Source organism: Haemaphysalis longicornis, unplaced genomic scaffold (assembly GCF_048455015.1).
Source record: "Haemaphysalis longicornis isolate Haplotype H1 unplaced genomic scaffold, Haemaphysalis longicornis Haplotype H1 scaffold_1, whole genome shotgun sequence".
Classification (NCBI taxonomy): domain Eukaryota; kingdom Metazoa; phylum Arthropoda; class Arachnida; order Ixodida; family Ixodidae; genus Haemaphysalis; species Haemaphysalis longicornis.
Genome location: NW_027526203.1, coordinates 478,412,878 through 478,428,480, shown reverse-complemented (window position 1 = coordinate 478,428,480; position 15,603 = coordinate 478,412,878). Strand labels below are relative to the sequence as shown.

At 47.0% G+C, this 15,603-nt stretch overlaps 1 protein-coding gene and 1 non-coding gene across 3 annotated transcripts in view; both read left to right on the top strand.

Annotated features, from left to right (window-relative positions):
• The window catches only part of LOC144156309 (protein Skeletor, isoforms B/C-like), a 219,706-nt gene that overhangs the window by 150,312 nt on the left and 53,791 nt on the right, over positions 1–15,603 (top strand). For both annotated transcript variants that reach the window (XM_077688286.1, XM_077688285.1), the window contains exon 11: positions 14,921–15,086. In XM_077688286.1, coding sequence (XP_077544412.1) covers positions 14,921–15,086 — 166 coding nt within the window. The remainder of the gene's footprint in view (positions 1–14,920; positions 15,087–15,603) is intronic.
• Trnan-guu (transfer RNA asparagine (anticodon GUU)) lies at positions 13,486–13,558 on the top strand. The gene has a single exon. It is a non-coding gene; the product is annotated as a tRNA-Asn (tRNA).

Genomic DNA, 15,603 nt, shown 5'->3' with positions numbered 1-15,603 from the left:
CAGCGTCCCAAGCCACAGGCGAGGGCGCAGAGGAGATGGACTTGGGGGAGCCAGCGGCAGCTCCCACCCCCACCGCACCGCCTGCGCCATCCGAGGCGTTCCTGAATCCCTCGGTGGTTGCGGGCAAGGAAAAGCGCGCCCCAAAGGGTTCGCGGTCCAAGGAGCCTGATCCCTCAGGCGCTCCGAGGACATCAGAGGATGAAATGGACGTCGGTCCGTTCTTGTCTGCGGTGCACCGCAAGGAACGCGTCCCGACGCCAAAGCCTCCCTACAAGCCAAAAAAGACGAGAGTCACAGCCCCGAAAGACGACACATAAACAACACAGTCCAGTAGCTCCGAACACTTCATAATGGGAAGAGAGAACATAGTACAATGGAACTGCAGAGGCCTTCTGAATAATCTTGACGACGTGTATGAGATTCTGCATACCAATCAGCCAAGTGTAATGTGTGTTCAGGAAACACATTTGAATTCTAAACACACAAATTTCTTGAATAGTTACCTGGTATACAGGAAAGACAGGGATGGCTGCACACACTCTTCTGGCGGTGTGGCCATAATCGTCCGGAAATCTTTAGCATGCCACCCTGTCACTTTAAACACTATCCTTGAGGCTGTAGCAATACGCTTAATAATATTTAATAGGTTGATAACGGTATGCCCCATATACATTCCTCCTGATCTTGCACTTTCGAGCTCTGACTTCGAGGCGCTGGTTGACCAGCTGCCCGAACCGTACATTCTAACAGGCGACCTTAATGCTCACAATTCTCTTTGGGGCTCTTCTCGTACGGATGCCCGGGGTCGCCTGATAGAGAGGTTTCTTACATCCTCTGGAGCATGCCTTTTCAACAACAAACAGCCTACATACCATAACATACGTCACAACACATACTCATGTCTTGACTTGGCGATTGGCTCCGCAGTTCTCTTTCCTCTTCTCGAGTGGGGTGTGGGAACTGACCCATATGGCAGTGACCACTTCCCCACCTCACTTACATATATAGGTAAAGGCCCAAGCAGTTCATCTTCCCATAATAGGTTCAATAAAGCACGAGCTAACTGGAATACATTTACAGAGACATCCAAACTACACCACACATCCATAGGACACCTACACGTTGAAGAAGCTACCCAACTCCTCACGGCGCACATCCTCGACGCCGCCGAAAAGTCCATTCCCCACGCCTCTGGTGCCCCGCGCAACCAGCGGAGGCCGTGGTGGAATGAGGACTGTAGGCGGGCGCGAGAGGCCCAGAACAAGGCGTGGGGTGTCCTTCGTCGGTACCCTACGCCGGGAAACCTCCTCTTGTTCAAACGGGCCAAGGCATTAGGAAAACGTGTGCGCCGTGAGGTAAAACGAGAGAGTTGGCGTACATTCATAACATCAATAAACTCCTACACAGACACACGGAAAGTATGGACAAGAATACGCAAACTCAAAGGACAACAAACACACAGCCTGCCTCTGGTCAGCACAACACGGGACACACTCGAAGACCAGGCTGACACACTCGCACAACACTTCCAACGCGTTTCCAGTTCAGCACACTACACAAACACTTTCATGAAACACAAACAAATGGCCGAAAAGAAGCATTTACATGACAATGACAGGTCAGCCACTTCTTATAACTCTGAGTTCACCCTTCATGAGCTGAGGGGTGCTCTGAGCACGTGTAAACCCTCAGCTCCAGGCCCAGACAACATCACATACATAATGACACAACACCTGCACGCAGACACTCTTCTAACACTCTTACACCTATATAACAAGATTTGGCTTTCGGGGCGCATTCCAAACTCTTGGAAGGAGGCTATAGTTGTAGCTTTCCTGAAGGAGGGAAAGGACCCGTCGTCCCCCTCAAGTTACCGTCCTATTGCCCTGACGAGCTGCCTGTGCAAGCTCTTCGAGAAGATGATAAATCGCAGGCTCGTGTACTTCCTCGAGTACAACGGTCTTCTCGAGAGCTGCCAGGCAGGCTTCAGGGCGGGGCGATCCACGAATGATCAACTCGTAGCTCTTGAATCGTATATTAAGGATGCCTTCGTGCATAAACAGTATGTCGTAACTGTGTTTTTCGACCTCGAGAAGGCCTACGACACCGCTTGGCGCTACGGGATCCTCAGTGACCTGAAGTCTTTCGGTGTTTCGGGCCATATGCTCAACACTCTGGCTAGTTGTCTGTCCCACAGAACGTTTCGCGTGAGAGTTGGTAGCGCACTGTCAAGGATTCATGTGCAAGAAAACGGCGTGCCGCTAGGTGGAGTTCTAAGCTGTACTCTTATAATTAAAATGAACTCTCTTGGGAAGGCATTGCCACCTACCATTTCTTACTCTATGTATGTAGACGACGTACGGATATCTTTTAAATCTTGTAATATGTCAATATGTGAACGTCAGGTCCAGCTTGGTGTTAAAAAACTTGCCAGCTGGGCAGACAAGAATGGTTTTAAACTCAATCCAGGAAAAAGTTCTTGTGTTGTGTTCTCCAAAAAGCGCGTGATCCATCCGGACCCAGATATTACTCTGAATGGCGTTTCAATTCCTGTTAAAAAGGAGCACAAGTTTTTAGGCATAATATTCGATAACAAGCTAACATTTGTCCCACACTTGAAACATCTTAAGCAAAAATGCCTAAAAACTATGAATATTCTCAAAGTTCTCTCCCACCAGTCATATGGTGCAGACAGGCAACTCCTTCTGCGGGTTTATAGCGCCCTAGTGGGATCCCGCTTGGACTACGGCAGTGTTGTATATGGGTGCGCAACAAAAACGGCACTAAAAATGCTGGACCCGGTGCTGCATTTAGGGCTACGCCTCGCATGCGGTGCTTTTCGCACTAGCCCTGTCCAAAGTCTCTATGTAGAATGCAATAAATGGTCCCTAGATCACCAGAGGGTGTACATGGACGTTTTATATGCCTCAAAAATCATGTCTATGACAAATCATCCTTTTACTCCGACCATTAATGATGCATCCTCACAGCAACTCTTTTTAAATCGTCCATCAATCTCCATGCCGTTTCATCTAAGAGTGCGAGAAGAAGCCTCTGAGCTAGAAGTCTCGTTTTCAGGCATTCACAAGACGCCCATCATTGATTCAATTCCACCATGGCATCTCCGCCCTGTGTCGTGTGACCTGTCTTTTATGCAGTTTAGCAAGAACAGGTCACCAAGGATTGCGATTCTGCAGCATTTCTTGTTTGTGCAGCATAAGTACCGCTGTGAAGAGTTTTACAGCGATGCGTCCAAGACTGCAACTGCTGTGGCTTGTGCTGCGCATGGGCCAAACTTTAACGTCAGTAAAACAATGAACCTTTGTAGCAGCATATTCACAGCGGAAGCATACGGTATTTTAATGGTAATAAATCACATAGTCCAACATCAAATCCTAAAATCCATCGTGTACACGGACTCTCTTAGCGTAGTACAAGCACTTGCATCAGGAAAGCATTCTAAAAACTTTGTCATCAATCATGTTTTTAAGGCTATCATGTCTGCATATGCATCAAACCTTCAAATAACTTTCTGTTGGGTTCCAGGGCACTCTGGAATTGCCGGGAACGAAACCGCAGATCGAATGGCCACTGCAGCTACACTCTTGAATACAATGGACATAGCAACAGTGCCATACACAGACATGAAGCCACACATCAGGCACCAACTTCGCAACAGATGGCAAACACACTGGAGTGAACAAACAGATAACAAGTTACACGTTATAAAACCACGCTTGGGACCATACACCACTGACACACGCAACAGATACACAGAAGTTGCCCTTGCTAGGCTACGGATAGGGCACACACATGTCACACACTCGTATCTCCTCACGGGGTCTTCAAGACCCCAGTGTGGCAGGTGTGGAGAGGCCCTATCCGTAGTTCACATACTCATTCAATGCAAAGCACTTCACACAACACGACGCAAACACTTCCCACAGCTATACAGACTACACGTCCCACTACACCCAGCGTTTTTCCTCTCTGACGATCCCATGTTTTCTATCAAGTGCGTTTTTACATATTTAAAAGAAGTTCAATTTTTAGACCTCATTTCATACCACGCGTGATCACTCCCTGGCCCTATACACCAGCCATGCTCATTGTCGTTTTGTGATTTTACTTTTGTTTTTGCTGACTTTTCGTAGTGTTTAAGGTTTCACCCCTCATATATGACTATTGTTTTGGCGCTCTTTGCCCCAGTTGGCCTTGCGCCATAAACATCCAACCATCATCATCATCTAAAGACGAGGGTGGGGAGGGAATGGGTGAAGGCTTGGGCGAAGAATTAAAATGAGATGGAAATACGCGTGCAAACAGAAAGACCTAATACGGGAATGAGTGGTATGTGTGAGCACAACCCGTACGAGCTTTAACAGCTGTTTCCAAAAAGGGCCGTTTTTCCTCCACGACAATATCCTATAGGCTTGTCTGTGAAAAAGCGAGCGACAACAGCGTTTGCAAATTCATTTTAGCGTGACCGTCCAGCCTACATAAATCTTTTCGTAAGATTTTTTGCATTTTTTCAGGCAACCGAATGTTTGTGAAGATCATTTAGAGAAAACTACATAACAATACATTACCACACCTTAAACACTGGCTAATGGACCTTTTACCAATAGCGATCTGCGCATGCGCGGACTGCCGGTACGCCATTTTTGGCAGTAGCCTCAGGTGAAATAAACAAAAGGGCGCCCCTCAGCTTGCTGCTTACGGAGCGGTTATGCTTCCTAGGGCTGCACGTTTTTATTTCCTCTTTTCGGACAGTTCCCAGCGAATCCGTACATGCACACAAAAAAGGCGTTCAAAAGAAAGGGGCGAAAATGTTTGAGGCTGACCACCCTGTGATCACTTGGTTACCATCGAGGGAGCAACGAAAATGAAAAAAAGAAAAAAATGGAAGAAAAATCACGCCATATCCACGGAATGAATGATGATAAGTGGGGCGAAGCTCGAGAGGGGGAGATCATCGGTAACCGTAACTCTCCCGTGAAAGTTCGCCCATTACATCATTAAGAAAGACGTAAGACTGTGTGCGTACATTGTACAAATCAACTTTTATTTTCGGAGTCAATGCTCCCAGGCCCAGACCTGGTGAAAGACCCCGCACCATCGAGGACTACCCCGCACCTCCACCACAATTTGTCACGTAGGATGGGACACAACGGTAAAGAAAGAACTTTTATTTAGGGCGAACTTGTGCCCGAACAAGACGAGAGGAAACGAGCAAAGGTCCTTGCGTCTCGTTCGATCTCCGAGAACGACTGCCTGCGTTCGTGGCGTGATCTCTTGCGTGATCTCCCCCTCGCAGTGCACGTGCGCTCGCGCCTCCGTTGGCGAACACAGACAAGCTCGCGCTCCCGGTGCCGAGTTTGCGCTGCCGGTTGCAGGCAGTTCTTGCGCGTGCAACGCGGCCTACTTTGCGAGATCTCCGAAAGCATGCGGCGGTCACGTACCACGAGACACAAGGGATGGACAGACCCATGGCTTTAGGAGCTTCGCCCCTAAAAGGGGCGCTCCGGCCACTGCAGATTGGTCACGCGAGCGTGCGCCTGCTACATTCACGTGAATAGCGCAGGTGACGCGTGGGTGCGGGAGGCACTGCAGGCCGAAGATATCTCGCGCACAGGTTCAGCGAAAGCCCGACTTCGGGGGGAAGTGTCTTACGACTAATTTCAGTTCGCCGTGGCGGCCGCTTGGAGGACCAGTACTAGAAAAAGATCCATTTAACCTTATAACCCAGGAGTCTTTGTCGGTTCTCTGCTTATTATTTTTTACATCTTCAGATTTAATTGTAATTTTCGCAGCTCAGGTTAGTTTTCGGTGTCTTAATTTCATTTCTGTTCGTTAGGTTGTGTTAGATTCGTTTCCCTTAGGTGCGTTAATGGAAGGCGAAGCAGTGCCAAACTACAGTGCCTAGTACATTCTAGGCACTACAGCCAGACGGGGCATTTTTCATCGAAAGAACGCCGGTGGGCGCTCTTCAGTGGAGGGCTTACAATACTGTCGGACGGCAAATAAACACAGCCTAATATAAATGCACTCGATTTCCTTGAAACGATTTCTCCTGTCATTGTTTATTGAGAATCATTCCTTCGATCATATTGTAGTCATTTTATGATTTTTTTCCATTTTGACTGGAAAAAAATATTTGTTGATCATGTAGTAAAGTCTGCAAGCATACTTCAGACCAGTCTTGTGCACGTTACTCTAAAACAGGAACGAAACCTCGTTCCTCGTTCCTTCCTAATTTGGAAACGAGTTACCATTATACAAGTTCCTTTATTGCGAAAGGCACGCGTTCAAGCTCCACTTCGAATATTGAAACGTGTCGTTACATTAACGTTACATTTCATTTTTTTAATTTAAGTGTGGTGTCGGATTATTCCGAGGCGAAATAAAGTGTGTAGTTTAAAACTCACACCGAACTACGTATATTATACGAATAGGAATCCCGCCGGCAGCAGATAATCTTGAAATAAAAAGGATGCACAGAAACGCCCCTAGACAAATTTTTTCGGGGAGAACGGGACAAACTCCAGACATGTCTAACTGGGATTTTGGTACTCGTCTATTATGGATGCAGCACATATGGCACTTTCAACTTCGGTCTTACGAATGCGCAGTAAGGTTACTGCGCTTGAGATGTGCAAATAGAAAGTTACATGCAGGCACATAATTAAAATGCTTGCATAAAGAACTGTGTCGAAAGGAACAATACATAGGCGTTTAATGAATGGTTATTACAATAGTGCACGGTTATTACAATAGTGCACGTTATCTAAAATGCCTTACAGGCCCTGCGCAGGGAATTGACTAAAGGGGTAAGCTTTGAGTAAGCTTTGAGTAAGCTTTGTAAGAGTAATTGAGTAAGCTTTGCAGATCATACAGCAGAAATTTGCGAGAAACAAGACAAAACAGAACAAGTAATGGCTGCAAGGTTCACAATACAAGTTTAAGTCAAGAAAAATAAAAAAAAATAAATGTCAGCAGTGTAGTCACACATGAAATCTACGCGCAAGAATTACAAAGTATATCGAACCCAATCAGGTTAGTAGATAAAGTAAACAACCAAAAATAGCCAAATATGTTGACTCGACGGACACATCGGTTGCTGTGGTTAGAAATACGCATAAGGGAAAAGCACAAGAAATAACGCGGGGCCTAATCGCGTGCGTAAAAAATATTTACACTATAAAAAATCAAAGCACAGGTTGGAACTGACCAACTAAAGTAACTCTGAACGCTGGCCGTCCACGTTCCGGCGGCCTCTCTCAGGTATTGTCCATACCGCATGCGACTAAAGTATGCCCAACAATGACGAAATTCCTGTCCTTTGTCAACACGACGCGTGCAATACAAAAGGTCCTGGCACTCCCTTCGACCCATTCCCGTCGACCCCCAGACCGCGCCGTGACGAACTGCATGCGTACTCTAACTTTGAGCAGTACAGCATACCGAGACATTGCGGGGCGCCCAGCCCTATTCATAGCCGGTGACACTTCGGATGAACCCGCCGCGGTGGCTCAGTGGCTAAGAAGTTGCGCTGCTGAGCACGACGTCGCGGGTTCGATCATCGGCCGCCGCGGCTGCTTTTCTGATGGAGGCGAAAAGCGAACATGCCCGTGCGTACGAGATTTCGGCGAACGTTAAAGATGCCCAGGCGGTCAAAATTATACCGGAGCCCTCCACTACGGCGCGCCTCATCGTCTGCGTTGCGCCGGCGCGTTAAACCCTACAATCAATCAATCGGCATTTCGAATGACCTCACAGCGAGCGCAACTCCCCCGTCGGCAACACCACGCCAGGCAGTTTCTTCCAACAGCCTTTACCCGGCAGGGAACAATTCTATCGGCCAGACGCGCATCCTGGCCGTTCCAGAGAAACGATGAAAGGTGAAAAGCATTCTCGCGGCTGCGCTATTCCTCCATCGAACGCTGAGTAGGTAAGCTCCGCCGGGGATCCGGACATTTCGGTGTATAGGACATTTCGGTGCAGGACGTTTCGGTGCGGACATTTCGGTGCACAGACGTTCGGCCTTCCAAGGAACGCCGTTCCGTACAATACTGCTTCAGACGTGGCCTACATCGTCATCCTGACCCCAACCACGGCCGGAGCCCCGCTAGCCGTTCCCGGCCCGCCTAGGCAGGGGTCTCAAAGACGCGGCCGGCGGACCTTTTGATTCGGACTTAGTATACGAACCTGTTTATTACAGATGTTCTTGTTCGCAATCCTGCGTTAGGTTAGGCCAGGGGTTGGTTGTGCGGCATTGCCAAAAACGTGTTTATTTGTTGAATATTTGCTGGAATATTTGAACCTTTCTGAAGTTTCGCTTTAAAAACGCCGAAAGCCAAAATGAACAACTTCAACAGCGTTGCGCATGGTTGGTACAAAAATACGGAATCTTCATATAAAAACTGACCATTACTCCTGCTCAGCTGATCAGACAGCTAAGCTGTTAGCTATTAATGAAAATGATGTTACGAAATGAGTTACAAAAGCGCTTCGAATTGCAATTTCGCAATACAGTTGACTCCTACTAATATGAACTCCATGTGGACCGTACAAAGCTTCGAACTAACACAACTCTCAAACAAACAGAATCCCGCCGTGGCTATGGCGTTGAGCCACTGAGCCCAGAGACGCGGGGTCGATTACCAGCCGCGGCGGCCGCTTTTCCGATGGAAGCGAGAAGTGAAAACGCCCAGGTATTCGCGATTTCGGCACACGTTAAAGATTTCCAGGTTTTATTTTATTTATTTTATTTATTTATTCAATACTGCCAGCCGCCCTTTGGCAGCCAGAGCAGGAGTGGTACAGTGCAGAGTACGAACACACAGTTTACACGCGACCAGTAACACGGCCCGCGGTTCACAGGACAATAATGCAGTAACTTACAGTGTTACGATACACAAGCGCACGCAATCAGTACACGGCCCACGATTCGCAAAGCAGCAGTAATTATCGATACAAATGAAATGCCTACATGAGTATACAATAAAACCGGCAGTGCTAGTCTAATGCAAAACACAACAAAGTACACTACGCGCATTGCCCAGGAAGTGCGGAAAAAAAATCTGACGTTGCCTTGTAAAGATAGGAAAACACTGCGAAAAAAAAAAAACCAGCAGTGTGCGTTAGTGGCATGGTTGCAAGCTAACACGTGTAATACATTAGTTCAACAGAACAGAAGGGGAACAAGACTAGCACTTCAATCATACACAATTTTGAACAGCCGTTGAAAAAACGTTTTGATTAGTTAAGTTAGTAACGTCGCGTGGCAAAGTGTTTCATTCTGCTATCGTTCTCGGGAAAAAGGATAGACGGTGAGCGTTTGTTCTCGTGAAAGGCATTAGGTTTGTTTTGTTGTGCTTGTTCCGGGTGGGGAGTGTCATCTTGAATTTCAGGTAGGTATTGAAGTCAAGCTTTGCATAACCATTGAGTATGCTGTGTAATAATTTAAGTCGATGTAATTTGCGGTGGGACTCTAGTGTTGGTAGGTCAGAACGCCTGCGCAGTTCTGTCACGGATACTCGCCTGCTGTATGCGTGGTGAATAAATCGCAACGCTTTCTTTTGTACCCGTTCGGGAATCGCTGAATCCGTCTTTGTGTGTGGGTCCCAAACAACGTCTGCATATTCGAGCAAGGGGCGGACCAGCGTAGTATCGCAACGGTCTTCGTTCTGCTTGTACAGTGCTGAAGTCGGTGTCTTAGTAGCCAAAGTCTGTATATATTGTATAAATTAATCCTCCACTGCAGCACCCTCCTAGGCTGTGTAGCGTCGGAGCGTTAACCTCATAATCAATCAATCAATGAAACAGAAAGCACAATGAGAGCAATGCCATATCTACGCTACACGTCTTCCTTCTTGATTTTGGTCACAACTCCGACTTTCCTTGCCAATACAAGCGCCCGACATGGTTTGTCCTGAGTGTGAAGACTTATCGCTAAAGTTGAAGCCTGAAGCCTTTACCACCCAAATGCTTACACGGAGTTGTGTGCAGCCAGGTAACTACAAAGAACGTAGACATGCGTACGCTGTCGCGAGTTTCAAGTGAACTGGCTGCGCGCAGCCTCAGTTGCGAGGGCGCCGACATAACACATGCACGGTGTTGTTTTGACGCCGAAAAATTTGAATTTCCTCGAGAAATGACTGCTACCTGTATGTTTTTATTCAAAATACCTCCCAATTAACCGACAAAATAGGTCTTTGCTTCGAATTATCAGGCAATTTTTTAAACGAATTGCACGTAAAATTTCCGGAACCAAAACATCACTTCAAGTTAACCGAAAATTCTAACTAAGCGACTTTTAATTGCCGGGAGTCGATTGTATTTTGTTTGCGAGCGTATTGACCGGACGTAGTCCGAACGAGCACAAGGAACACGACACGATTGTTGTTTGCGGTTTAAAGCTATTCTTCAGTTCAATATAGTAGTCAAATTTGAAAAGCCTGCAGTTTTATTCTAGCAGACAAACAGGAGGCTGTATGTGGTATGGTGTTTTCGACACGCTAATGGAATGTCTGAGGGGCAGCGGCTTCATGTTCTTTGTGTTAAAACTGTGACACGTAATTACCCGCGCGTGATATCGCCTATGATAAAATTACACGAACATGTAGCCTCCTGAGCAGTCAGACTTGATTAATATGCTTCGAGGTCTCTTCAGCAAAACAAGAGTTACAGCCATTTTCTGTAACCATTCTCATCCCGTAGACGTTCATATGTTTACAACAATTCCTCAACGTTTACTATTTCACTGTGGCCCACCTAATTACGACAAGTAAATGAACTCGCCGTGATGAAAGATCTGTCAGGTCACACCATAATTTTTCCCGAGATAATATACGCTATAAACATCGCACCTTTCCGGCAGCTAAAGTTGCCCACGAAGTAAAAAACCGTCAGCAACGCCTCACCTAAAATGTTCAGTAGCGATGTCTAAACACAATTCTAAACACAAGCCTTTGAATAATAATTTTACTGTAGACCACTCCCTGAATATTTACTACGTTAAAACGCATGGAGAAGTGCAGTTAATTGCTGTTAGCGCTTGCTTCCAACACATATGTACAGCTGCAGCCCCTCGCAGGCACACTGCTGAAATATTTTACAGCGCTAAGAGCATAAAACAGCTACATCTCTAGAGGTAAGAAGTCGCATTCACGGCACCGAAGACACCCACTCGTGCGCGGCCCACGAGCGCCCATCCGTGTTTTCTTGTATGTTTAGAAATGGTGGAGACCCGAAGAGCACAAAAGAGCACGGCCTTTTGTGCACGTCCCGACCCTCCTATTTGCTTCTTTTAATAATTCGGCAAGAGCGGCTTCGGGCCTCCCGAGTAGGGGCGAAGGAAGGAAAAAAAAAAAAGAAAAAGTCTCCGCCTTGGAACGCCACGTGGTGTCAGATTTTCGAAGCTTTCGGGATGTCCCCGAAAGTTGGCCTCGTTTCTGTCTATCAAGTCGCAACTGTGCCTCCTTCCCATTTACAACTTCCCTCTCTCCCCTCCTCTTTTCTTCCTTTTTTCCCACCGTCTGTAGTGCAGTTACGACATGTGATTGTTACTCTCCCGCTCTTTTACTCTCCCGAGGGTTCTCATTGGCGAGGGCGAGGAGAAAGGGAAGCCCTCGGAGGAAAAGTGTGTATAAGCGTTTTTCTCTCTATTCTAAGGTAACCCCCGAAGAAGAAAGGTCCAGCTTTCGAAACTGTTGGGAACCATAAAACCCTTGTTCAGTGTTCTCCAAGTGTATGCACCCAAGTTTTGATCTATACGCCTCGAGCGCGGCCTGTAGGGGCGCCACTGAAATCCCCCTAGCGGCCCGTTTCGAAAGCAGTTGCGGTAGTCTCCAGCCCGCTCACCACTGTCGCCGTTGCTTTTGCGGCATGTTCGCGACTGATATTTTCCGTTTGTATGCGTTGGAAATAAATATTTAAGTGGAGCAGTCACTCTGTTCGCAAATGTGGTGTATTTACGAGAGTGCAAACGCTTCGGACGCGATCTTAGTGTGTTACATTCGGTCCGCACGGTCCGCATAAGCGCCAGGTGTGTGTCACAGCCCGGCGTCGCAAAACCGGAATATGCATTGAGCCGATTGCAATTCCGCTGCCCTGGAATTTACTAACAGTACCTCCGCAAGCAGCGTCCGTTCAGATGCTCATGCTACGGCTATACACTACGATGTAAATCGGTTTCGTGTGCTTGCATAATCTAGCGGACCACTCATATCTGACAGCACGCCAGTTACGCTTCATATCTCAGATTTTGATCACTACCCTGAACAAGCCAATGTGGCATAAATTTCACGGAAATTCTACGTAATAAGCACGATGGATAATGCAAAATCAGATGCGGGAGTCAACACACGACAAAGAATTTACTGCTGGGTCGTGTTGTCGCGAGGTGAGCCCTCGCAAATATTCATCTGCTACATATATCCTCTGCTTATATCCGCGTCCGCGACTAAACGCTTCCTCGAAACATCGTCATATGACACAGGGAGTCTGGAGAATCTAGCGCAAAAGTGAAATCAGAGCGCTTTATCAGACACCACACTCTTCCAACGACACCCTTGATCGCTTGTGAACTTACCTACTGTACATCAAAGAATGTGTCCGCCGAGTGATCAGCCGTTCGTTAAAGTCGAAAAACAAAATAAAAGTGAACGCGCAGCTTGTGCGTGAGGTTACTAAAACGGTCATTACTTGATTTCGCTCCGCATTTGTACACGATAGTTAAGCGCCCCCCTCCCCTCCCCCCACCTGTCTTTGAAAATATCAGTGCATTTCGCATCTAGATGGTCTAGTGAATCCTAAAAGGCGTAAGTTAAGACGAACGTCTCTAGCATTTCCGAAGCTGCACTGGGTTTTTTTCATTCCCGTACGAGCTATTGTTTCTTCCAGACTTGCAGACCATTTATTTTTCAGTGGTTTCATTAAATTTCCTAGATTCTTGCTATAAGGCACGAGTGGCTCACATTTCCCGACGCAGAGGCTTGTAATATACTTAACATTTTCGCGTGGCTTATACTTCTATAAAAGGCGCAAGTTATTGTGAGGTATTGGTTAATCACATCCCCGAAACATATTTTTTACGACGTATATATGTTCGAAACAAAGCCGCATTCGTTGTCCGCGCTGCAAAACGAAACCAACCTCTCACTCTGCCAGTATTAGGTCTAAACGAGGCGACAATAGAATGCACTTGTGCCTGGCGTATTCAATGGTGAGAGTGGTAATACGCTGCTGCCGTCTGCTGAAAGCGCCACCCGAGCGCCACTCGGACTACTCGGGGTGAAGGGGACCTTTTTTTTAACCCCCGGGCCGTGACTCGAGTGTCTACCACATGTCGAGAGTGGTCGACCACCATTGAACCCTTTGGCACCAAGACTGCCAGAGCAGAGTCCCTCACTATGCAGGTAGCGCATCAGAAAATGGGAAATGAGGGAAATAAATACCCGAGAAATTGGTGGGGATACAGCCCCGCCGGTAGCGTAGTGGTTATCGCACCAGACCGTTATTCTGGAGTTCGTGGGTTCGGATCCCACCCGGCGGGCATTTTTCACCCCTTTCTTTCTGACTCACAAAATTCTTCATCTGTTTCTATGACCTACCGCATTCCCCCCTTTGCTTTCCGAGGTTTTTCTTGACTGCCAACCCGTATTCTGTCTACATGTATATATATATATATATATATATATATATATATATATATATATATATATATATATATATATATATATATATAAATATATATATATATATATATATATATATATATATATATATATATATATATATATATATATATATATATATATATATATATATATATATATATATATATAGAGAGAGAGAGAGAGAGAGAGATAGAGAGATACGATGTGGCATCGATAGACGGGTGTCATTGAAAATTTTCCTCAGCAAACCGCCCCTCCGTTCGCGCTCAAACTTTACACGAAGGTGTTAATTTGTAGTCTATTTTGTTAAGCACAAAGAACAATGACGGCACTTACCTGCTTATCCAGAAAACCAATCAAAACGACTTTCGCTTGTGGGAAACCCGGGTGCAATCTTGGCAATTGTGATCGGAGTTGTAGCGCGGCGCTGCCTCTGGTGTCCAGAACAATACGGCGGGCATCGCGTGTTCTGTTTTGCATACCCGATGTGGCGCCGCACTACAACTGCGGTCAAGATACCAAATCACCGTACATAGCTCAATATAGTTAGTCGACAATACAGCTTGCAGATTTTCCACCTCCACAGTAGGGGAAGGGCTCTAAATTATTTTGTCATTTATCTTCTTTTCTGAGCCTAACTAAACTTGTGCTTACTTCAAAAGCAGAAGAAAACATTACCTAGGATCGTTTTGTCGCTGCAATGGCAAATGCAAAATATTCCAAAGCCAGCCAATAGGACACCGCACTTTCTTTTTATATCCGGAGGCCTCGGTAGTGGCGGCGTCAGTGCCACGTTTGCTTGTATTTTTCGAATTAAAAATTGAATCACTTTGTCACGCCTCTTCCGATCTTGGGCAGTCTACTGGCGGGAAGAAAAGCGTTGCTTTAATAACCCTGTAGGTAGTATTGTTAAGGCGGGATCCGGCCTGTCTTCAGGACTGCCTAATTTTGTGAACTTGCTCCAAGGGCGACGCTGAAATGTCGTGCCTTGAAATACCTCTGGTCAACGGCCACTTGCAGCGCTTGAATTTCAGCTCCACCGGCCTGCGCGCACGATAATCGAATCCGCCCTGGCCTGGCTATCTAGTATATGCCGGCGGGTACTACAGGAACCAGATTCTGTTCCTTCGAAGTGAATCAAGTTTCGCTACGGCGGGGCATGTATTATAGCAGAGCCAGTATTGTAACGTGCCCAATGGACTTGTTTACATGCAGCGCTGTTTTATATTTTTTTCCAGACGAGCTTCGCGCACGTGGACATCCCCAGTGACCTGGATTACCCGAAGCCTATTGCTGTTACGGGCCACATCCGAGGCGCACACAACACCGAGGCAGAAGCCATCATCGTCGAGGACAAGAAAACACTGCTGCTCAAGAGCTTCCGCTACGACGGCTCGGCTCCAGGTCGGTTGGGCCGTCAAACCGGCCGAGCTTCTTCTTTCGGCGCCACATGCGCCCATTCGTTGCAACTGATCGTAGGGCTAGCTCAGCAGGCACAAGACACACCACCTTGTCGAGGCAAATTCCTGTGGCGTTAGAAGGGGCAGTCGTGTCAGCGACCGTGGGCGCACGCTGGACGCAGTGTGGCAGCACACCAGTGGCTGAGTTCGACCTGATCGGTGTGGCAATGTTATGGATAGTGGCGTGGAGGTGAGTCGTGGTGTTCTGGAGTTACCACTCCGGAAACGGAATGACTCCAAATTCATTCCATCTTTTCGCGTCCCCGGAAGGAAATTGCAGTGGAGTGGGGAGCGGGTGTGTAATTCGGAAATTGCAGTGGAGCGGGTGTGTAATTCGGCGCCCTTTGCCAGAAGTGGAATAGGAATAAAGTGGGCTGGATTTTTAAGGGGAGCTGTGGTTATCTTCAGCTTGGCTCTAAAGCGAAGCCGGCTATTGAACCAGTCGAGTTTGAATAGACCTT